Source organism: Manis javanica, chromosome 9 (genome assembly GCF_040802235.1).
Source record: "Manis javanica isolate MJ-LG chromosome 9, MJ_LKY, whole genome shotgun sequence".
NCBI classification, from domain to species: Eukaryota; Metazoa; Chordata; class Mammalia; order Pholidota; family Manidae; genus Manis; species Manis javanica.
The window spans coordinates 2,232,155-2,254,610 of record NC_133164.1 but is presented as its reverse complement, the minus strand read 5'-3'; the positions used below and the strand labels follow the sequence as shown (position 1 = coordinate 2,254,610).

General features: G+C 57.5%; 1 protein-coding gene across 1 annotated transcript in view; it reads left to right on the top strand.

The window, feature by feature from the left end:
• Positions 1 to 22,456, top strand: part of COL4A2 (collagen type IV alpha 2 chain) — a 157,591-nt gene that overhangs the window by 133,376 nt on the left and 1,759 nt on the right. Inside the window, exons 29-47 of the mRNA XM_037024849.2 lie at positions 2,357 to 2,578; positions 3,234 to 3,395; positions 4,239 to 4,409; positions 5,124 to 5,267; positions 6,595 to 6,717; positions 6,932 to 7,113; positions 8,558 to 8,621; positions 8,823 to 8,897; positions 11,254 to 11,361; positions 12,056 to 12,163; positions 13,223 to 13,294; positions 15,057 to 15,182; positions 16,583 to 16,699; positions 17,202 to 17,363; positions 17,469 to 17,567; positions 17,954 to 18,100; positions 18,231 to 18,347; positions 19,585 to 19,776; positions 20,920 to 21,206. Of these exons, the coding sequence (XP_036880744.2) occupies positions 2,357 to 2,578; positions 3,234 to 3,395; positions 4,239 to 4,409; positions 5,124 to 5,267; positions 6,595 to 6,717; positions 6,932 to 7,113; positions 8,558 to 8,621; positions 8,823 to 8,897; positions 11,254 to 11,361; positions 12,056 to 12,163; positions 13,223 to 13,294; positions 15,057 to 15,182; positions 16,583 to 16,699; positions 17,202 to 17,363; positions 17,469 to 17,567; positions 17,954 to 18,100; positions 18,231 to 18,347; positions 19,585 to 19,776; positions 20,920 to 21,206 (2,678 nt within the window). The remainder of the gene's footprint in view (positions 1 to 2,356; positions 2,579 to 3,233; positions 3,396 to 4,238; positions 4,410 to 5,123; positions 5,268 to 6,594; positions 6,718 to 6,931; positions 7,114 to 8,557; positions 8,622 to 8,822; positions 8,898 to 11,253; positions 11,362 to 12,055; positions 12,164 to 13,222; positions 13,295 to 15,056; positions 15,183 to 16,582; positions 16,700 to 17,201; positions 17,364 to 17,468; positions 17,568 to 17,953; positions 18,101 to 18,230; positions 18,348 to 19,584; positions 19,777 to 20,919; positions 21,207 to 22,456) is intronic.

The following is a 22,456-nucleotide window of genomic DNA, read 5'->3' as shown; positions in this document are numbered from 1 at the left end:
TTCCACGGCATTGCCAGCACGCTCCGTCTGACTGCTCCAGCCTTCCACCTACTCCCACCCTGCAAAGAATTCTGGAGCCATTTGGTGGCTGAAAGAGCTTAAGCCTTTCCCCTTAACTAGAGGAAAATGAATGCGACTGCAGTAGTTAATTGTGGTGAGACGTAGGGAGGGCCTTCCTGGGTGCCAGTGTGGGGCCCCAGACACAGCTCCGACGCTGGGGGAGCATGCTGCCACTTGGCCGCAGCGGCATGTGTGGTGTGGAACTGTGTTATCTCGGTGGAACTGTAGGGGTCACCAGGGACACCGAGGCAAACTCCCCCCGGATCCTGGTCAGGGGTTCTTGGCTCCCCTGGGAGCATGCTGGTCCCCCACCCAGCACTTGTGAAACACCGAAACTCTTACTGCCGCAAAGTTCCTCCTGGGTTAAGTTCCCAGCTAGTTGTCTCTCGGTCAGTTCTGGTCCTGCAGAACCGCCCACATGGGTGGCGGCGGCTGCATCTCCCATAGACGTCCCGTGGCCCCAGGAATGCACTCTCTTCTGCACCAAGCTTTGTGCCCCCACGGTTCTGACCGTCCTCTGTGATGCCCTCCAGCTGGCTGGCATTCCTCTCAGACTGGGCTCCAGCAACTCCGAATGGTCCAGATGCCTGGACTCTGGTGCAGAGCCGTAGGCTTCTGTGTGCTTCAACTTAGGCCTTTAGCAAATATTTTCAGCAAAGATTCATTGCATTTTGTCTCTCCCCCACCCCCACTCAGGCAACTGGTTTAACCCTAAATGTGCTACTTTGCACCAGTCCTTGGTAGGTGCCCTTCCTGGACTCAGCATTCTAGCCCCTAGAGATGGTTGGGAACTTTGATCTGTTCCCTTTCGTGCTACGTATCTCTCCATGCTCTGCAGAATTATGAGGCTCGCTCCCTGAGTCTTTTATCAGGGAGGTTTGCATGCCAGCACAGCAGAGGGCCAGACTGACGTTCTGGTGCCCTGCTGGCATCTGCAGATGTAGAAGCTTAGCCATAAATGTGGTGATGCCACATTTACTGAAGTTAAGTGTGAATTTTTTAAGAGGATAATAATTTATTAGTGCCTTCTTGCCTCGAATAGGAAGGCTACCTAATAATCATAATTTGCCTGCCAACCGAGGGGCTATGAACTGTGTTGAGCGTTCTCCTGGCACGGAGAATGAGTGGGATGCGCTGGTTATCAGGAGATTTGGGAAGTTGGCAGTATTTGCAGAAATGTCGTCCCTCCATGAACAGGGGGTGGGAGTGGGAAGGCGTAAATGAGGAAGTGATCTATTTAATTTCGAAACACATGTCACTTTTATGGTAACAGAAGGTTCTACACTGCTGTCACCACACGCAGGGCAAAATAAAATACCCAGCTTCAAAGACTGCAAAACACGAAGAGAGTCTATTCCAGATATTAGACCCACATATGCACACATGTCCACAAGCAGGTCCACAGCCCCGCGTACAGAGCTCACACCTATGAAAGCCTTCTCTCTCCTTTAGGAGAATAAACCACATCATTAAAACTGAAACAGGGCCCAGCTAGTCAACACTCAGGTGAAGCCCAGGTCCTCTGTTCCAAACACCAACCCCCACCTTCTGCACCGACGGAGAAAGGCCCAGAGCCCTGTGGGGGTCTGAGGGGGGACCACGCCTTCTCCAGGACCCTGCACACCACAGGCGAGGCAGTGGTGCCCTCAGAAAGCTTCCTTTCCAGACAAACATGACACCGTCCCCATGGAGTTCAACCTGAGGTCGTCAGGGATGAGGGCAGGGTGGGGAGCAGGGCCACAAGACCACGTGACCCGAGGTTTCCAGGGAAGGCTCACCTGCCCGCGTGTGGCAGCCACCATCCCTCCCTCTAGATCCGGGCAGCTGACCATAAAGCAACGGAGGGGTGTCGACTTCCCTTCAAAGCATTTCAAGCTGGCTGAAGATCAGGGATTTATTACCAGGGGGCGGGTCCCAGAGGGGCAGAGTTTGGGCCTCAAGGGGTCGGTCATCCTCACCCCTGGGGATCTCTGTCCTCCTTTGCACACACAACTGGGTAGGTCCCACAAAAGCTGTTCTTCGGGGATTATCTGCACAACCTGGAAGCCCATGAAGTATGCAGATTCATGTCCGAGAAGCAGCTGGTTCTAAAGGCCTTGTTCACTTCAGCTGAACGATAGGGCTGCGGGCCAGAGGGCAGAGGGAGGCGGGGTGCGACAGGGCCCGTGTGGCAGGGCCGGGGTCCCAGCTGGGGTTCCGACTGTGAGCGCCTGCTGTCTCCAGCCCCTTTCTGATGCCTCTGTTAGAGCCCTGCAGTGCTGACCCACATTGTGGGAACGCCCATGTTTCCTTTCAGGGTTTGTGGGGCCCCGAGGAGCCAAAGGTGCCGTGGGCCTCCCTGGCCTGGATGGACAGCCAGGCCCCACCGGCCTGCCAGGGCCGGTAGGGCCCCCAGGGGACAGAGGCCTTCCTGGAGAAGTCCTGGGAGCCCAGGCCGGGTCCCGGGGGGATGCCGGGCTGCCTGGACACCCCGGGCTGAAAGGCCTTCCGGGAGAGAGAGGCACGCCGGGATTCAGGGGTAAGTGCCACGGCAGGAGAGGAGAGGGGCTGCAACCTGCTCCCCCGTGGTCCCAAGGGTGGGCCTGAAACCCCTCCTGGGCCCCGGGGAGAAGCCCCAGGACTCTGGGTGGCATGGCTCCTGTCTCCCCCACACTCAGTCGCAGCGGTCCTCTGGAATGTTTTAGGACAGATGCTTCAGCCTGTTTGCCCTCCGCAGCCAGGAAAGGAGGCTGTTTGAGGCCTTTTACGGGCCCCAACACGCCCACGAGGGGCTGCTGCCCGGGTGGCCCTCTAAACCTTTGCAAAGAGCCTCTCACAGTGCAGCAGGATGCTCAAAATATAATGGCAAGTAGAAAAAGCCAGATCCGATTTGTACTTAAGGCATCAGGTCTGCAGACACCTTTTCCTCAGTGTATTTATGTGAATGGAAGCAGGTGCCCTTCCTGGGTGTATTTATGTGAATGGAAGCAGGAAGGCTGGAGGGAACCATGCCAAGACGTTAGGGATTATCTCTGGGTGAGACCATGAGTCACTTTCATCTTATCCTTTGCTCACACTTCTCTGAATGCTCCAGCTTTCCTGCAACCTAGAAAGAAGTGATCCTATTTTTAGGCAGATGTTGTTCGCAGTAGCCGTGTGGGTTGGCCTCACCTTTCTCGTCTCCATCCCTGCAGGGAGCCAGGGCATGCCAGGAATGCCAGGCCTGAAGGGCCAGCCGGGCTTCCCAGGGCCTTCGGGCTCTCCAGGACTGCCTGGGCCGCCAGGACAGCACGGCTTCCCAGGAGCTCCAGGCCAACAGGGGCCACTGGGGCTGCCAGGCGCCGCAGGCCGGGGAGGTAAGGCCCCTGCCCTCCCATCGTGGGCTGGGGTGGGGTCCTAGCTGTGCTGGAGGAACCAGTGGAGTCCTCAAGCTGTGCTCCAAGGAGTTCCCCTCTTGGGGTTGTCAGGGTCTCTGGAAGCACCACCCAGTGGGGTCTGCAGCAATAGAAATGTGTTCTCCCCCAGCCCTAGAGGCCAGAAGCCGGGCAGGGCTTGTTCCTCCTGAGGCCTCCTCCCTGGGCTGGCAAACCGCCGCCTGCTCCGGTGTCCTCACGTGACCGTCCCTCTGGGTGGACACACAAGTCCTTATATAGTCGTATCTCAGGAAGGCCCACCGTAATGACATCGCTTAATTTTTATTACTCCTTTAAAGGCCCTGTCTCCAAATGCAGTCATATTCCAGGGTCCTGGGGGTTAGGGTTTCAACATATGAATGTGGGGAGGACACAGTTCAGCCCGTAACAGGTTCAAAACACAGAACATATATTTTGCCAAACAAGGAGAATTCACACAGCCTGAGAAACCTGTTCATCTGTTGTGCTTGTATATACTGGGGGTCCAGGTAAGATTTCATTAGGAAAATTTAGAAACAGAAATTCCCACTGCAAAGTTTAGCATCACTGCTCCGCTTTGGGGAGGTAAAACTGTCACCTGCCCGCAGGTGGCGGATCAGGGGAGGAGGACGCCCAACTCAGGGCAGTAGGCGGAGTAGGAACCCCGGCCGAGGTGGCGGAGGCCCGCCAGCGGGCAGAGGCCGGGCTGGGCCCCCCGGGGCACCGTCCAGGGTGTCTGACGCCTGCAGCATTTAGCTCTTCCAAACAGTTCATCCTTTTCTACGTTCCTTCCTACTCTCCTCACAGGTCTGCCTGGGGACCGAGGAGACCCAGGCGACACTGGTGTCCCCGGCCCTGTGGGCATGAAGGGTGTGTCTGGTGAGAGAGGTGACCCTGGTTCCCTGGGTGAGAGAGGCCACCCCGGAAGCCCTGGATTCAAAGGAGTGGCTGGGATGCCTGGCATCCCGGGGTCCAAAGGTAACTGACTGGCAGAGCCTTACCTTGAGGGGTACCCGTGGCTTACCTGGGGTGTGGGACAGCTGTGCGGGTGGGGCCAGCCCCTCTGCAGGCTGAGGCCCCAGGACCCCTCGCCACCTGCCTATGCCAGGTGGGACCGACACGCCCCAAAATGCCAATTTACTCATTTCCAAAGGAGAAGGCCCTGTCCCTGCAGAGCCGGGTTCACAGCCTGTGTGGGGAGGTTTGTGGAGAGGACCTTCAGGAGATGGGGCTTAGATCCAAGGGCAGCTGGTGACCAGAAACCCAAGTGCAGGAGAAGCGAGGTCACCCGCACAGAGCAAGGCCAGCTTTCCTAGAAGGGGCCCTCTGTGAGCTGTGTCCCCACTGGTCGGCACCAGAGCCCTACACGGGGTGCAGTGTCAGCAAACCCTATTAGGACCCCTCCCAGCCTCTTCCCGGTGGGCCCGCAGACCCAGGCTCCCTTTTCCTCGGGTCTTTCTGCCTGACCGCTGTGCGGTTTGCCTTATGTCCTACTCCCAGGGGCCAGATGACACGTGGGCTCATTCGGAACGCCTCTGTGCTCAGGGTGGCAGACAGGCTCTCGGGAAACAGGGTCCTGGGAATTCCTGTTTTAGCTAGAAACCTTCGCATCTCCTCACCGGGTCCTCTGTGGGATTGCGTCGGGCGGGAGACGGGAAAGCCTAAAGCAGCACTTCTCTGCTTCCCCCGAAGGGAGTAGAGGCTCGCCCGGGATGGACGGCTTCCAAGGCATGCTGGGGCTCAAAGGCAGACCCGGGTTCCCAGGGAACAAAGGAGAGGTCGGAGTCTTTGGCGTCCCGGGGCTAAAGGGCCTGGCTGGTGAGCCAGGCGTGAAAGGTATGTCCTCCGCCGTTAAGGCCTTCCTGAGGGTTGGGACTCACTGCCATGGGGGCATAACACCGCTCAGACGGAACCTTCTGGAACCCAAAAGCTAGGCACTGTTAACAAGGAAACTAACACAAACTGGAAGGCTTTACGCTGCCTCAACTCCCTGACAGTGTGATGGGAGTGATCCTGACCAGAGGAAGCTTTGGGAACAAAAATGACAGCAGCATTAGAGACCAAAAACATCCTAAAAAGCACATCCTGCCATGATTTTTCCACAGTAATCATGAGGTCAGAGGAGCCTAAATCAGAAAAGCGGAAGGTAAATCCTAAAGTAGGGGAGTGCCGTTTGGCAAGAGAGGAGCCCAGTACCCCAGGTAGAGGGTCCAACGCCGTGCCGAGGAGGCTGGGACCCCCGGAACCAAGGCGGGCCCAAGCCCTGGGGTGGGCAGGCGTCTCAAGGCCCAGGCGCGAGGCTCCATCCAGGAAGTATGTTGCTAGAAGGCACATCTTTATGACCTTTGTTTAAACACCCTTGTTCTGAAAGCGTCACCCTGGTCTCTAAAACCTTAAATACTAATAAAGTGTTGGCAAGGATGTGGAGAAATGGGAACCCTCGTATGTTGCGGAACATGCAGTGGCACACCAGTGTGGAAAACAGTAGGGCGGTTTCTTAAAAAGGGGAACCCCGTCACCCGGCAGCCTCTCTCCTGGGTGTGTGCCCAAGACCACTGAAAGCACATGCCCACAGAACACACCTGAGTGTGCACAGCAGCGTCACGCCTGGTGGCCCCGATAGAAAGAACAAACCTGAATATCCCCCGTGGGTGGCAATGTGTGGCATGGCTGTGTGAAGGAATACTGCTCAGTGGTGAAGAAGTATGGGGGTCTGATTCATGCTGCAATATGTAGAAAACATGTCGTCTGCTCCCATGTGCATGAAGTGTCCAGAAGAGGTGCATCTGTAGAGATAACAGATTAGAGGTCGCCTGGGCCTGGGGGCAGAAAGTGGGTGTGAATGCTGAGGGGCCCAGGATTTCTCTTGGGGAGATGAGAATGTTCTAAGGTGGGTGGGGGAGCTTCCACCTGTCACATGCTCTGTGCTCACACTCCGCCTGCTGGCAGGGGTGGGGAGAGAGGTGTTTCCCTCCACCCCAGGACCTCTCAGAGACCCCCATCGCCAGCTCTCAGGCTGCCGGATCAGGGGAGACCTGTTGCCGTGACTCAGAGCCTCTTGGGACTCAGGTCTGGGAGGACAGCCCTGGCCAAGAGGCCTTCTTCCCGTGTCCTCCCGCCTGGCCCACAGGCACAGCAAAAGCTATATTCTGTTCCCTTTCAGGCAGCCGAGGGGACCCCGGCCCCCCAGGACCACCTCCCATCATCCTGCCAGGAATGAAGGACATCAAAGGGGAGAAAGGAGACGAAGGACCTATGGGACTGAAGGGGTACCTGGGCGTGAAAGGTGAGGCCACCACGGCCTGGCCACCTGGGCACCGGTCACCTGGGGCCTCCTCCCCGCCCCACCTGCCCTCCTGCACTTCAGCTCCACCGACAGCCTAACGTGTCTGTAGGCGGCCCCCACCCGTCAGGCTTTGTGACCCTCGGGACAGCAGGGCAGAAATCCTGGGGGGGTGGGCACTTCCACCCCAGGCATCACACTCGGGGTCTCCCTGCAGGTTCTTCTGGGATGCCAGGGATCCCTGGGCTGTCCGGAGTACCTGGGTCGCCGGGGAGGCCGGGCTACATCAAGGGAGTCAAAGGAGACATCGGAGTTCCCGGCTCGCCTGGTTCGCCAGGATTCCCTGGCGTTTCCGGACCCCCTGGGATTATAGGGTTTCCAGGATTCACAGGAAGCAGGGTAAGTGGGCATCTTTTCCTGCGCATCTTCTCGTGAGCACCCTCTCCTCTGCTTGCCGTCCGGAGCACTGCGGTCCTGCACTTCACTGGGCCGCCAGCAGTCAAGGCACCTGTTTCGGGTCAGAACCTCAGGCCATCCTAGGCCCCAGGTCAGTGTAAGGAGACGCTGCACTCGCACCAACACAAGTGGGGGTTTGCGCTCTGCCAGGCCACCACTGGCCCTTTCTTGAGCTGCTGTTGGGTGAAACATGGTGTCTGCATTTTCCATGGGGGCCCAGAAAGGACTAAGCCTGGATTCCTAGCGGTCTGAGTTCTGCACTTGAGCACACATGTGACAGCAGGACCAGAAGCTGTTACTGAGTCAGCTCGGGTGACCTCCCCACCTGCCATTTACTCGTGTCTTCACTCAGCTCATGTCCTAGAGCGTGTGCTCTGTGCTGGGCACTGTTGTCTTGTCCTCACCTGGAAAATGCAGGCAGTCGCCACCGCACAGTTTTATTGGGTGTAATGGAGACAGCATGTAACTGGCACATACGTGCAGGGCGCTGCACTCATCTTAAATGTCCGACTCAGGGAGTGTAATCTGAATAAGAGTGCAGCCTCCACACACCCTCCCCTCTCCTCCCACAACATGGAGCTACCTAATAATTCAGAGCTCATGTAAACTGTGCTGGGGAAGGGTACAGTGTCAGTGCTGTGGGTCTAAAGCCAGGCTGATGTCAAAGAGGGGACCATGGAGGTCACAGTAGGCCAGAGCTCCCACCCTCCCCGTGCGGAGGAAGCCCCTTCGGAGAGGAAAAGCCTGGCTTCCACGGGGTCACAGTGGGATCCAGACACCATCCCAGTCTCATTAACTACAACCAGCCCCTCCTTGGAGAAGCCCCACCCACTCCACAGCGGGTGTGCGCAGCCGTGTGAGGGGGCACGCTCGGGAATCTGGATGCCCCAGCTGGTGTCCCCATTCTGCTGCCTACCAGCTGAGTAACCTTGAGCAGTTACCTAACCTCACTGTGCCTCCATTTCCTCATCTGTCAAATGGGAAACAACAGTATCTACCTCGCAGGGTTGATTGGAGGCTTAACCAGCCTTGGGGAGGTCCTGGGATGGGGCCAGCACACGTGTCTGCACGAAGCCTGCCGGGGGGTGGGCGCAGCAGCCGTGGTGGTTGTCACCGTGTCGTGGTCTGCATCACTGACGTTACTCATTTCAGTAAAGTCTCGAAGCCCCCCTCGTTTGTACCACTTTATAGTTCAGTATGAGCAGGTGAGCAGCCCCCCTACTATTGTGCTGAAAAGCTTCAGGAGTTTTCTACAGAATGCCGCGGCCATAAGCCTAGAGTGCTGGCCTTCGCGAATCCAGCAACCGGAAGCCCTGACCTACTTCAGAGCTGCGTGCGTGGCTCCCGAGCGGTCTGTGAGAAGGCCTCCTGTATGCCTTTGCTCTAGGGCGACAAGGGGGCTCCGGGGAGAGCAGGCTTGTACGGCGAGACGGGTCCCACGGGGGAGTTCGGTGAGTACTGCTGGGACCGTGAGAACAGGGCATCCGCCGTCCATAGCATCTGGACAGGCACGGTGATGCCAGACCTGCAAACACTGTTCATTATTTTGAAGTAAATTGTTCTTACAAAGACTAGTGCATTCTTTACAGAGTTGCAAAACTGACCACCTCCGGTAGGAAGACCTGTTGTTACCAGCCTTTCTTCACTTACAGGTGACATTGGCGACACCATAGACTTACCGGGAAGTCCAGGCCTGAAGGGAGAACGGGGCCTCGCCGGCGCTCCAGGTACAGCCATTTCCGTATCTCCGACCCAGCCACAGCCCTGACCCTGTCTGTGTCACTCGTGGGCTGGCTTGACATTTGTATCACTGTTTGTAAGCACTCTGAGTCATGTCAAAGGGAATGGTTTGAGATCTTCAAGCCCAATGTGCAAAACAGGCTGGAATTTTTAACTAAATTAAACCTGAAGACAAGTCAGGAACCCTTTCCGTCTGTCCCTGGAAGGGGCGAGAGCAGTAATCCTCGTTGTGGAAGGAAGCAGCTGGAGCCTGGAAAACGTGGCTGAGGAAAAGGTAGCATGGCCCAGGCCCCTGGGGCACAGTCCAGGGCTTGAAGCAAGGGGCGCTCTGAGCAGAGCATCTTGCCAACAGTGAGAGGTCCTGAGAAAGGAGTGTGGCCCCTCTCTTGTGTCAGGCAGCAAGAGGCGCCCCGTCCTGTGTGTCAGGTGCCTGTGGTGGTACGGCAGCACCCCCCTTCTTGAGCACCACTGAAGTTCAAGGCCAGAATTCCTGCCTGTAGTCTTACCCCTGGGCACGGGCCATAGAGGCCTCCTTCCGCGGGATTCAATCTTGGGGCCCCACATTGCTGAAGCTGCACGGAGCCCCAGGTCCACCCTAGGGAAGGCCTTCGTGGAGGGGAAGAGTGTGTCGCGGGGGCGGATGTGGAGCTGGGTCTTCACCTCAGAGACGTGCGGTGGACAGGGCCTCAGTGTGCCCAGGGCCACACAACTGCTGCCCAGGAATAGGCGGGCTCGCTGTGGATCGGTGGCCAGAGCTCCGATGGCCCCCCTCCCAGCCCCCGCGGTACCTGCGCTGCTGGGCCTCTGGCCCTCGGCTGCCCGAATCTCCCGTCCTGAATGATCACCTGGGCAGTTTGGGTCATAACAGTGGAAATGTGATACCATTTTTGCCACATGTCATTAACGATGACCTCATTTGTTCAACTAAAGATGTGTGGGGGTGAGAGGCTGCGCCCCCAAGAATCAGGGTTGCGCCCAGGTAACTGAGTGCCCAGGAGCGGAGCCTCCCCCTGGGTCCCTCACCAGCGGCCGTATCTCAGAACCACCATCGCGGGCAAAGAGGCGGTGGTTCTGTCAGCCATCCTCAGGGGTGTTTCGGCCTCCCAGAGGCAAGTGAGCTGTGCCTGCGCGTGGGGTCAGCCCCAGAGCCTCCCTGCAGCAGAGGGTGGGCAGAGGGTCCCTGGGTCGGATCAGCCCAGATGGCAGTGCCAGGGCTCGGGGCTGGTCTCAGGCTGGACTTGCCAAGCTCAGTCGGGTGGAGATGACGTCGGGTCGGTGAAGATGCACCAGGCAGTGGGGTTTGGAGCAGATTTCAAAACACTCAGATAGTTGAAAGAAAATGAGCAGAACTTCTCAGGTTGTTTTTCTCTGAGGCCGCATAAACATTAGCAGTATTTTTGTATAAGCAATGGCCTCAGAAATTCAAGGAGACACTAGGTAAAAGTGATCATGTGGAGTTCAGGATGGTCAGAGGCTTTCAAAACCTTCCAGTGTACAGAACACACCAAAACGTTTGACCCAGAATAGTGTCACTGATATGAAGACAGCATTTCTGTCTGCCCCACAACCTCCCCAGAGGCCCCCGAGGTGCTTGTTTAAAATGCAGATTCCAGGCCGCAACCCTGCTGAGGCACGTCTGGGGGGCAGGTTGCGCATCTGCACATTTACAGTGCCCCCAGCTTTCCTGGCACATCCCACATTCAAGACCACTCAGAAAGAGCCCCAGTTGGGGATCTGCTGCATTTAGTGGGTGAAGGGGCCATAGCACCTGCGAGTAGGGGCCATCTCATACAGCATCTGAGGGTCCAATTCAGAGGCAGGGGTTTGGGACTCAGAGGTCTTGGGATAGAACCATGGGACGCACGTCCAGGGTGACGTGTCCATGAGGCTGTACTGGGAGGCCTCCGCTGCTTGCCATGTGGGCCCCACCCTGGGCCGCTGCAATGTCCTCCCCTCGCCGCAGCTGGCTTCCCCCAAGTGAGCAATGCAAGAGACGTGGCAGAGAGAGAGCAGTGATGACCACACAGCCGGGCTGGAGGTGGCATGCCACTGTTCCCCCAGTGTCCTGCTGGCCCTGTCATGTGGGGGATGCCCCAGGGCACGCTTGCCAGCACGCAGGGCCATGACGTGCCACTGTGGGAGCCGCCGAGCACAGGCTCAGAGGGAGGAATTAACCAAGAAGTAGCCAAGGAAGGAGCGCATTTAGGTGGCATGCCCGTGCACAGCAGAAGCCCCCGTGGGACAGCAGCACCCTTAGCTGGCATGCCCGTGAACCCTACATGCACTACGCCCTAGTGACACGATGCCTGTGGTTTGTTCCAAGCAGCAAATCTGTGGTTACAGGTCTAAAGGGGTTCTTTGGCGAGAGAGGAACGGAGGGTGAAGTTGGCTTCCCCGGGATAACAGGCCTGACCGGAGTCCAAGGCCCGCCCGGCCTCAAAGGGCAAACAGGTAAACTCGCTGTCATACAGCTTCCTCTGCGCAGTCCCTGAGCTGAGCAGGCCGAGCCCCCAGAGCTCCGAGGCCAGGGGAGGCGCCAGCTCTGCCTGCCCCCAGCCTGCTGCGACCCCCTGCCCAGGACGCTTGCTCTTAGTGCTGCCCGTTCACCTGGCTCAGCTCAGGACCAAACTCACAGAGAGAACCCGCAGCCCGGCTGTGGGGCCCGCCCAGGCTGACGCTTGGGCCACGGCCGCGTTGGGGCCCAGCATCTGTCTCTGTGACAGGACTGAGTTCTTGTTTTGGGGACCCTTCCATATGTTTGCACGCACACAGGAGCCCAAGCTGAGGACAGAAGCCGGCCGGGAACCCATCTCCTGCTTTTCCTGGCGCTCCCTGCATTGTTTGGCCTTGTCCTGCCCGGGGCCTACGCACCCCGAGGGGCTCATCCCAGGGGTCTTTCTCGGGTTCTCTCCCGCCTCTATCTGGACGACGGCATGAGCATAAGAAACAGATGAGCTGTCGTCTCTGGCAGGGCCAGCCTAGCTGCACTGACCCTGGATGTGGGGGTCTAAGGCCACATGCACTGCTGGCTTGAAGGGGAGGCTGTTCTTCCCCACAAGGCCCTCCAGCTCCAGGCAGAGCTGAGCTAGTGGCCAGGCAAGGCCTGGTGGCTCTGGAGCTCACTGAAGGATGTGTTTGCCCACAGGCTTTCCAGGACTGACGGGGCTGCAGGGGCCTCAGGGAGAGCCAGGACAGGTCGGGGTGCCCGGCAACAAAGGGGATTTTGGCTGGCCAGGGGCTCCAGGCTTACCAGGTAAGACCATTTCCCCCTTTGCAGACTATAAGCACGTGGGCTTGCTCAGAGCCAGCCTGCCAGGTGAGGAGAGGTACTCTTAGTAGGGCTGGCCTCTCTCCAGGCTGTTTTCTGTAAGACTGTGTAAGATGAAAGGCAGGGGTGTGCACAGCCTGCCATGCACACACCACACTGAGCACAGGCGTTGGCAGCTGTGCCAGCACCGAGAAAAAGACACTCCAGCCTGCAGAGAAGAGTTTCCTTCCCGGTGAATGAATGGAAACCTCCTGGGGGCGTAGGCCCACTTCTCACTCAGCACACAGGCTGGTGAGGCAGGATGGACAGAGGGACAGATGCATGCCAGTGTCCTTGTTTTTCTGCTGAGGGCTCCTTGGCTTCCCATTGAGTGGGGCCTGGTGGCACTCTGGGCAGGATTTGGGAGATTGCTCAGCCTGGCCCGGACAGGCTGCAGTCAGGGGACGGGCCCTGGGGTCCTACAGGCCCCTGGTCTGGTGGGGTTCATACCTGGGCTCCTCACGGGTCCCGGGCAGACAGAAAGACCTGGGGTCCCCACAGGTCCTGGTCAGATGGGGGACACACCCTCAGCCTCTCTCAGGTGGCTTTTCTACCTGCAGTGTGGGCAGTGAGTGGGGAGGTGGATGGGTCACCCTAAATTCTGAACAAGTTTTCCACGTCCATCATCACAAATGTCTATCCTAGGGAGTCGAGAGGGAATGGAACTAATACCAGGCTGTTGGCTCTGAGAACAGATCTTAGAAACCAAACATACACCATAACTCAAGCATCAGGAAGAGAAACAGAACACCACTCACCAGTTCCCTCCCAGCTGTGGTGTCTGTAATAAGATTCTATAACAACAAACCGTAACCCACATGCTTCTCCTGGTTACCATGGAAGCGACTCACTGACGTGCCACAGGATGCACCAAGCTGCCTTCTGTTTGCCGGGCTTTTGAGCACGTTGGATGCGCAACAGTGTCATAGCAAGCAAAAGCCTGTCCGAGTTATTTAAGGGTCTCTGCTCTCCATGCTTGGACTAACCCTGAGTGAACCCACACAGGTTTCCCCGGCATCCGCGGCATCGGGGGACTGCACGGCTTGCCAGGCACCAAAGGCTTTCCAGGATCCCCAGGTACTGACGCTGTCCCGGCCACAGGGCCACGCTGGGGGCCGTCCTGATGGGGGGTGGCTCAGAGAGCAGGGCTGCCCCGTGAGGGCTGTGCGCTAACCCCTGAGGCCTCAGGGCCCCTGTGGTCCAGCAGACAAACAGCTGAGCTGTGGGCCTAAGATTCCACCCCCGTGAGTCAGAAGTGCCGAGTAGACCATCAGGCGCTACATGGAGAGAAACAGTGCCGTGGCCGGGCAGCATCTTGGGAAAGTTTGGCATCCATGCCCGAGTTGTCTAAAATGCCCACTTGGCCCAGCACTGGATTTGTGATCTTCCATTCCATTGGCACGGGGAAGACGGGGGGGCCGGCCCTCCTGGGCTGCTCTCACTCGGAAGCAGGGCGTGGCTGTCTTAGTCAGCTCAGGGCTGCAGTGGAACACCGTGCTGGGGCAGCGCAGATGGCAGACGGCCGTTCCTCGCAGTTCTGGAGGCTGGAGTCTGGTTCCCAGACGGCTCCTCACGAGGGAGGAGAGATCACACTGGTGGCCCCTCTCGTAAGGGCACCCATGCCACCGTGGGGCCGCACCCAGGACCTCATCCACCTGCTCGCCTGCCGAAGGCCTCCTCCTGACACTGTCATAGCAGGGGTGCTCTCTAGGGGGACCAGCTGAGCCCACCACACGGCACCCCAGGGGTCTTACGTTCCAAAAGGAAAAGACACTGACATCTTTCAGAAACTGTTAGAGCTGCTTTTAAAAAAAATTCCAGCATATTTTTTTCCCCCGAGGGAAATACAAAGCCCCACTGTGTCCAAAAGCTAAGGACAGACTAAGGAGTTCGTCGGTGGCCCCTCTGGGGTCGCCCAGTGCCAAGCACATGCTGACCCATTCCTCACAGGGGCACCATCGCTCTCGGCAGAAAGCACCCCTTGTACTCTTGTCCCTTCAGGAAGCTTCCACCCCAAAGGGCGGAAGCCTCAGGGGCTTCTCCGAAATGTTCGTTTAAATGTAGCTCCTTTAATATTAAATCTTAATCCTGTCTTTTCATTTAATTTTTTCCTTTATTAATTAGGTAATAATATTTGTAGGACAATGAGAGGTGGGAATCATTTTATTAATGTGTCTCTATCTAAAAAATGACTTTTACTGTTTACTTTCTTTTCAAAGTACGAACTCACTCATATTAGGTAGAGAAAAGTTCTCAAAAATACAATTAAACAAAAAAAAATTCATCCACAGTCCTGTTGTCAGAATATTCTGTTTATAAACATTTTATGTAAACAGATATTCAACTACCTCCAGATAAATTTGTTTATGTGTAATTTTATGTACATTCACACAGCTGTGCTCCAGTTAACATTTCAGTTGGAGTTTACATGGCCAAAGTGTATCACTCTTTCCTGCCACCAAATTGCTCTAAGCACCTGACCTGCGCTGTGAGTGAGGCAGGGTTTAGTGTTTCACTCTGACCACGGCATGAGCCACCCAACCAGGAGCCGCAAGGCCTCAGGTGGACTCCCAGCTGCAGGCCCAGCTGTGTCCGTGAATCTGGACCTTCTGAAAGGCTTCATTTACATCTAGAAAGCAAAGGGGTTCAACTACAATCTCTAGTTTCCCTTCCAAGTCTGAGATTCTGGAACACCAAGGCTACATAGCAAACTGAAATCTCCACGCTGCCTGTTGGTTTTCTATTTTTTGAGTGTCACTGAGAAACATCACAAGTTTTCATTTATGATGAATAATCTGTGCCAGAGATGCTGGTGACCCTGCCGTCCACCCTGCCACAGGTGCAGACATCCATGGAGACCCAGGTTTCCCAGGTCCTGCTGGGGACAGAGGTGACCCAGGAGAAGCCAACACCCTTCCAGGCCCTGTCGGAGCACCAGGACAGAAAGGGGAGCAAGGAGTTCCAGGTGAGGCCAGAACGTGGGATAGACCATCTGCAGAAGGAGAACCCCAAAGACTGAGCCGGGGCAGCCGGGGGAGGGGAGGCAAATGCTGCTCCGGAGAGAGGCTCGTGGCAGACCTCTGGGCTGGGCTTCCAACGTGATGTTCCGTTATGCAACGTGCTTATTCCGTCAGCTTAGTGACTGGCCAGACTCCCTGTGGTACAGATGAGCTCCTGGCCCTAGGAATCATGTCTATCCCCTTGGTGACAGGGCTGTCCCTGCAGGACCCCAACATAGTGTCTTACCCGTAACCAGCACTCAGAATGTTGGATAAACGAGTAAATGTATACATTAAACCGCTGAGCTAAGCCCCGCGTGACTGACCTGACACGCCTGGGCGCTAACCTGGGAAACGTGGTCTCAGCTGCTGAGAAAGACCACCTCCCCCTTCTCACCCCCGCCCCCTCCACCGGGCTCAAGCCTCGTCTGAGATCCAGAGAAGCCGGCGTCCGGGAGCGGAGTGTTCCCGTGCGGCAGTTCACTGACATGCACCTACAGCCCCAGGGGTTCTGTCCTGAGGATTGGGTCTCCCCACATACCCTGCGCACCCCTGCGTTTCGTCCATGGAGGAAGCCAGCCAGGTGTCTGCATGGACATCGATGCTGAGTAGTAGGGTCGGAATTCCCTCCAAGGCTGGAGACAACGACCCCACAAAGGGGAGCAGAACCTGAGGCCAGAGACCCTGATCACCCAGGGGAGTGGCAGGTGACTCAAGGCTCAGCACGCATGTCTGATTCTCCAGGGTCTGTCACCTCCCCTCCCCTTGCAAATAGCTGGAAACCCCAGCACTGCCTGATGCCAAGCACCAGAGAACTGAGCCAAGAATGGGAGGAGGAGGCGGCAGCCGGCTGGGACCTTCCTGTGGGTCCCGAGTCACTGGCTTTCAGCTCAGGCCAGAAGCTCCAATTGGCAGCCTCAGTTATTTCTGCAGCGGACATTCAGCTTCAGTTCACGTTTTGCCTATGAGTTGTGTAAAATGGGCTTGTGTCGACGTGTTTTCTCAGCCTCCCTGAACTTAAGTGATGCCAGACACTCCAGTGTGATGTTAGGGGGCCAATTTAAACAGTGAAATCACCTACAAAAAAAAAACATTCGAACAACATGGCATCAAGTAGACATAAAAGTATCCTCTTTTACACCCAACTGAAATGGGAGCCTCAGCTGGAACTCAAATGGGGACCTCAGTGGGAGCAGGGGCCACGTGGCCTAGAGAGCCCGCATCGTGACACATTCCTGGCCTTGGACACCTTCCCTCACTGCCTCCTTGGGGGCTGTGCCCCTGGACAGGTGACAGCATAGAAGGGAAACGGTAGATTTTTAAAAGGGGTGCTGACACTAAAAACAGCTTCTTTTTCCTTCCTAAGGGGAGCGAGGCCCAGTCGGGAGCCCAGGACTGCAGGGATTTCCAGGCATCACCCCTCCTTCCAACATCTCTGGGTCACCTGGTGACAAAGGAGCCCCAGGGATATTCGGCCTGGAAGGTGAGCATGGCCACTTTCCTGTGCACAGACACCCCTGGGGGCAGGAGAGGCCGTGAGCCGGTTACAGGAGAGACAGACCAGACCCACCTCCGCCCGGAGGACATTGAGCTCAGTGCAGTGCCCACGCACAGAAGGGCCTCGTCCCCGGAGCAGCCACGCTGATGGGGACAAAGCAGGAGGTGGGGCTGGGAGTCCCTGATTAAGGGGTTAGAGCTTCGGTTTGGGAAATTAGAACGTTCTGGAAGTGGACGGTGGGGATGGCTGCACTGCAGCACGGATGTGCTTAATGCCACTGAGCTGGGCCTCTGAACCTGGAGAATATGGCATGTTTCATGTTACATGTATTTTACCACAAAAAGAAAAGTCACCCAGGGCTACCAGGCTGCCAAAGACCATCCCCTAAACAGGGCCCTCGCGCCCCGCCTCCTGGGCACCCATCAGCGGCCCAGCATGGCACCTGCCTCCTACTCTAACTGTCTGCTTCCGTGACTGACGGCAACAGGTTACCGAGGCCCGCAGGGCCCCCCAGGGCCTGCTGCTCTTCCGGGAAGCAAAGGAGAAGAAGGGAACCCCGGAGTTCTGGGAAGCCCAGGAACCAAAGGATGGGGCGGGGACCCCGGGCCCCAGGGCCGGCCTGGCGTGTTCGGTCTCCCAGGAGATAAAGGTGACGGGTCCTCGGAGGGCTCCTCTTTCCAGGGAGGCGGGGGCCTGGCCGGGTGACTGGAGTCCCCCAGACCCGCTTGTCCTCTAAGTCTCGCTTGTCTTGCAGGGCCCAGGGGTGAGCAAGGATTCATGGGAAACATAGGCGCCACTGGGAGCGTGGGCGACCGAGGCCCCAGGGGACCCAAAGGAGACCGCGGGCTCCCAGGTAAGTGGCCGTCCACATCCCGGCAGAGCCACAGCCTCAGGTCGGCCGCCGCCAGGAGCCGGCTGAGGGCTTGTCCGCCCCTCTGGGCTGGGGGCACCTCCAAGGCCACTCTTTGTCATGGGGCCTAGACCGAAAAGCACAGAGAGGAAATCAAGACAGGCCAGGCCTGCTGACGTCCCCACAGAGCCGTGGTGGGTGCCAGGCATTGTGGAAGGGCGGACACTGAGTGGCCTGTCGGGCGGGTCATCACCCGCCTCATCTCTAGAGAGCAAGGCTGGTCTAGGCCGCGCCACGCTTGGCTTCAGTGAGCGCAAACGTGGACCAGTGGCCAGGGCAAGACGTCAAGGGCTCTGCTGTGCCAACTGGCCTTTCTTTTCCCTTTCCAGGTGCCCCTGGGCCTGTGGGGTCCCCGGGCATTGCAGGAATCCCCCAGAAGTTTGCCATCCAGCGGGGGCCAATGGGCCCCCAGGGAAGGAGAGGCCCCCCGGGGGCCCAAGGAGAGCTGGGGCCCCAGGGCCCCCCAGGAGAACCAGGTAGGTGCCCAGCCACAGGGCAGCCAGGGAGAGGCTCCCTGCTCTCTTGCTGAAAAGCATCTGGTCAGCACCCCTGGTGCCCAGCACTGTCACTCCTGTGGCACTCATGCCTGTTCTGGGGACTCTGCAGGTTTCCGTGGGGCTCCAGGGAAGGTGGGGTCCCAGGGAAGAGGTGGAGTATCTGCTGTTCCTGGATTCCGAGGAGACCAGGGGCCCGTGGGACACCAGGGGCCGACCGGCCAGGAAGGTGAGTGACGGGCGGCGAAGGGGGCAGAGGGCAGAGTACTTCTCCCAGGTCCCGCTGTGGGGCTGGGGAGGGAATAAAAGGGCCCTGAGCCTGCTAAGAAAGGCTGCTGCCCTTCTGCTCCACACCCCAGCTTGGCTCCAAGGGCGCTTGGTGCTGGGCGCGTGCTCCTCACACCCATGCGGAGCAGGGCACCTGTGCTAGCGGCACACAGGGCACTGAGCCCCCAGGGCAAGGTGGCTCCCCTCCTTCCCAAGACACCTGCTGGTGCCCCAGAGAAGGACGTGATCCACACACTGAGAAACAGGATGGTAAAGGTCTCAAAGGTCTGTGACGATGAGCCGAAAGAAGCCAGTCACATTAATGGGCCATTGTAAACTCATGCATTCTTCATTTCTTAAGATTATTTGTATGTGTGCAGGATAGGACAGAGATAGAGTAATCTGTGCAAAAATCTCTCCAGATTTGTTTTAATCCACCTGCGCTCCCATGGAGCAGCGGTGTGAGCAGGTGAGCCGCAGGCCAACCACCCTGTAGGTGTGCAGACCACAAAAAACAGTGGCCGCCGTGGGTGGATCCGTGGCCGGGTGGCACAGGACACACGGGGTGCAAGTCACAAGACACCCAGACACATAGGAGCCACCCAGGCGGGGAGGCCAGGACAGCAAAGTGTGGGCATCCATGCGGAGGTGCTGATGTCGAAGCCGTGCTGGAGTGGTGTGGGGGCGGGTCAGCAGCATGTTGTGGAGTCAGGCTAGACAGTCCACTGCTGCAGGGGCAGGGGGAGTCCCTGGGCAGCCGTTCCAGGCAGCAGATGGGCCCCCAGGGAAGACGGCATGTGCAGTGAGCCCCTCCTCCTGAAGCTTCCAGCAAAGAGAGTCAGCACTTGGGGCAGAGAAGCCAGGTTGTTGGGGGCCAGGCTGCCATACTCCTGGGGACCCTCCGTCTCCGAGGTGCTCTCGTCCCCCCAGTACCGGCGCACCCTGAGGGGACCTTCCAGGCACTGCCTGACACCTGCCCCTCATCCAGCACAGACACTGCCATCATCTGTAATCCCCCCCTTGCTGAGTGTGGGCATAGGTGGCCCCTCCCGCGGCTCCTGGTCTACAGGAGGCAGAGCCGCTGAGACCCAGACTTTGGGGAGAAGGCAAGGGGGTGCTGCAAAGGCAAGCCAGCAGCCCCGTGCCCTGGGCCTGCGTGTGCAGGCAGCTGAAAAGCAGCCACTGTCTCTCGGCCTTAGGGGAGCCAGGCCGCCCCGGGAGCCCCGGCATGCCCGGCATGCCTGGCCGCAGTGTCAGCATCGGCTACCTGCTGGTGAAGCACAGCCAGACGGACCAGGAGCCCATGTGCCCCGTGGGCATGAACAAGCTCTGGAGCGGATACAGCCTGCTGTATTTTGAAGGCCAGGAGAAAGCCCACAACCAGGACCTAGGTAGGTCCCGCCCGCCAAGCCCACGGCCGGCTCTGCTCCTGGCGCTGGTGGCAGCCAAGATCCAGTGGCCACAGTGAGGTTCATGAATCCTCGGAGACGAGCAAGTCTCCTGACTGAAGGCACTGAGTCTATCCAGTCCCTGCGGGTCAGGAAAGATTAAAATGGCCTTTGATGCCCCAAAGCCTCAGGTCAGGACCACAGACCTACCTGCTCTTTAACCTGGAAGGGGCTCCCTTGGGCTTGTGCGGGGCCTAGACTCTCACAGGACCTGCTCTGCCTGGAGGCCGCCAGCTGCTTCCCCTTCTTTTCCCTGCAAGTTCTGCAGACGGGCGGGGCCGAGAGGGGGTGGGAGTCACATGCAATCCCAGGGAAGCGCGTTTGTGGATATGTGTGTTTATACTTATTCCAGTAAACCTGGTTGCCCAAATGACTGAAAAGCACACAGAAAACGGATTGAGTATACATTAAAGCAGGGGCAGGGGCCGGGGGCTCGTCTGTGGAGTCGCAGTGGTAACAGAGGTTGGGGAAATTTGTCCAGCTGAACCCTGATGATTTGTGCACATTCCTACTTCCATAATAAGGTCTTTTTTTTAAAGGCAGGGCAAATGCAAACAAGCATAAGAGCCTGAAATAGAACTGGGAACGGGGCCAGGAGGGCAGGCCACCGCAACTGCTGAGGGTGGGCCACGCATCTGGCTCCACACTGTGAGCAGTTGATGTGCAAAGGGGAAACCACAGCTGAATGGCTTGCTCGGGCCATGAGATAAAGTGAATCTTTGTACCCAGAAGCACAGTCACTGGGGGTGGGAGCAGCCAGGGTTCCTTCTGGGGGGCCCTCATCTGGGATGCCATCAGGGGTTTCCCAGGGCTATGCTTTAGGACCCCCCAACATGGGCCCCCCTGGGGTGCTGTTCCACAGGATGCACTGCCTACTGACCCAGCATGGTCCAGAGGTGTGCTGAGGACTTCTAGAAGGGCAGGGCTAACATGCCAGTGAGGTCTGCTCCCAAAAAAAGGACCTGGAAACTCTAGCTCAGTCCCCCGGGCACGTCTGAGCCCTGCCCGGTGGCAGCAGGGGCAGGTCCCGGGCCGCGGAGCCTGGAAGAGCAGTCCGGCTGCGCTCAGCTGCGGCACCTCCCACAGGGCTGGCGGGCTCCTGCCTGGCTCGCTTCAGCACCATGCCCTTCCTGTACTGCAACCCTGGGGACGTCTGCTACTACGCCAGCCGGAACGACAAGTCCTACTGGCTCTCCACGACCGCCCCGCTGCCCATGATGCCCGTGGCCGAGGACGAGATCAAGCCCTACATCAGCCGCTGCTCTGTGTGCGAGGCCCCGGCCGTCGCCATAGCGGTCCACAGCCAAGATGTCTCCATTCCCCACTGCCCAGCCGGATGGCGGAGTCTGTGGATCGGATATTCCTTCCTTATGGTACGTGACACTTGCCTGCTGACTCTCAGAGCATGGCCCAGGGTGGAAATCTAGTTCCAAGGAACAGTGTTTTCTGTAGGAACAATCAGATGGGGCGTTTGCTCAGGTTGGGCCCAAGGGCACCTGGCTTGGGGGCTGAGTGAAGGTTGGGTACCTGTGGTTTGTTGACTGAGCCATGTTAGGCATGGATCACCCCACCAGAAGGGACCCACTAATTTGCCTCCCAGCCTTTGTACATGCTGTACAGAGGTAAACGGGCCCCTGTGACAGCATCCCTTACAATTTTCCATTGTAGGAGAGAGATAAGGCCAGTGGGGAAAGTGGATCTCCTGTGGCATTGGTGTCGGTAACTGTCACGACTCCAGCTCTATCAACTAGAAGCCCAACATGTTAAACATTTCACATATTATATAAATAACATGTCCATTATGTAAAGTTCCATAATCTTTTCAAACAACAGGGGATAAAAACCATGATTCCAGAAAAGAAGGAAAAGATAAATAGGTGTTGGTATTTTAATATTTTTACCATTTTGCTGCCATAATTTGAAGCCACCAGGAAGCCAGATCTCTGCAGGCCCGGCCCCTTTTCTCCATTTCAAGCAGCTGACAGTGTGAGGTGACTTGTGAGGACACGCAGAGCGGCCCTCTTTCCATTCCACTAGCCCCTCATGGAGGAAGGAGCTCTAGCAACCCCTATTCCATAACTCCCACTGGGAAATTCGGGAATAAAAACTGAGCCTCTCTTGTGGAGGGAGAGCTTCTGCTGACCCCAGAAAGGCCAGGGGTCCCCCTTCAATCTGCGGCCCTGCATGAGCACACCTTCTCTGCTTCACCGGCGGTGGGTTTCTCCTGCTGACCAGCTGGCTGCCCGGGGCTGTCCTTCCAGGGCAGCAGCTCCCAGCACAGCCTGGGCCCAGGCCCGGTGGGGGACCTGCTCGTGACAAGAACGCAGCCACCCTGGCTTGGAAAGGCTTCTGCATTTTATTCTGCAAGCAGAAAGCTTTCCAAAGGTTTCTATCTTTGCTATTTTGCTTAAACTAATGGCATGGGGCCACTGCCCCTCGATGCCACAGCATACCCTCGTTTGCACCCTGCACGGTAGCCAAGATGATCCCGTTCCACTCTCCACGCTGCTAGCTCCAGCAAGCCAGGTGACCATCGCCTTTTCATATGAGCACTGGATTCAGGGCACTACTGTATGCCTTAAAAAAAGCTAAAAATGTTTACGAAGCTAAAGCAACTGGAACT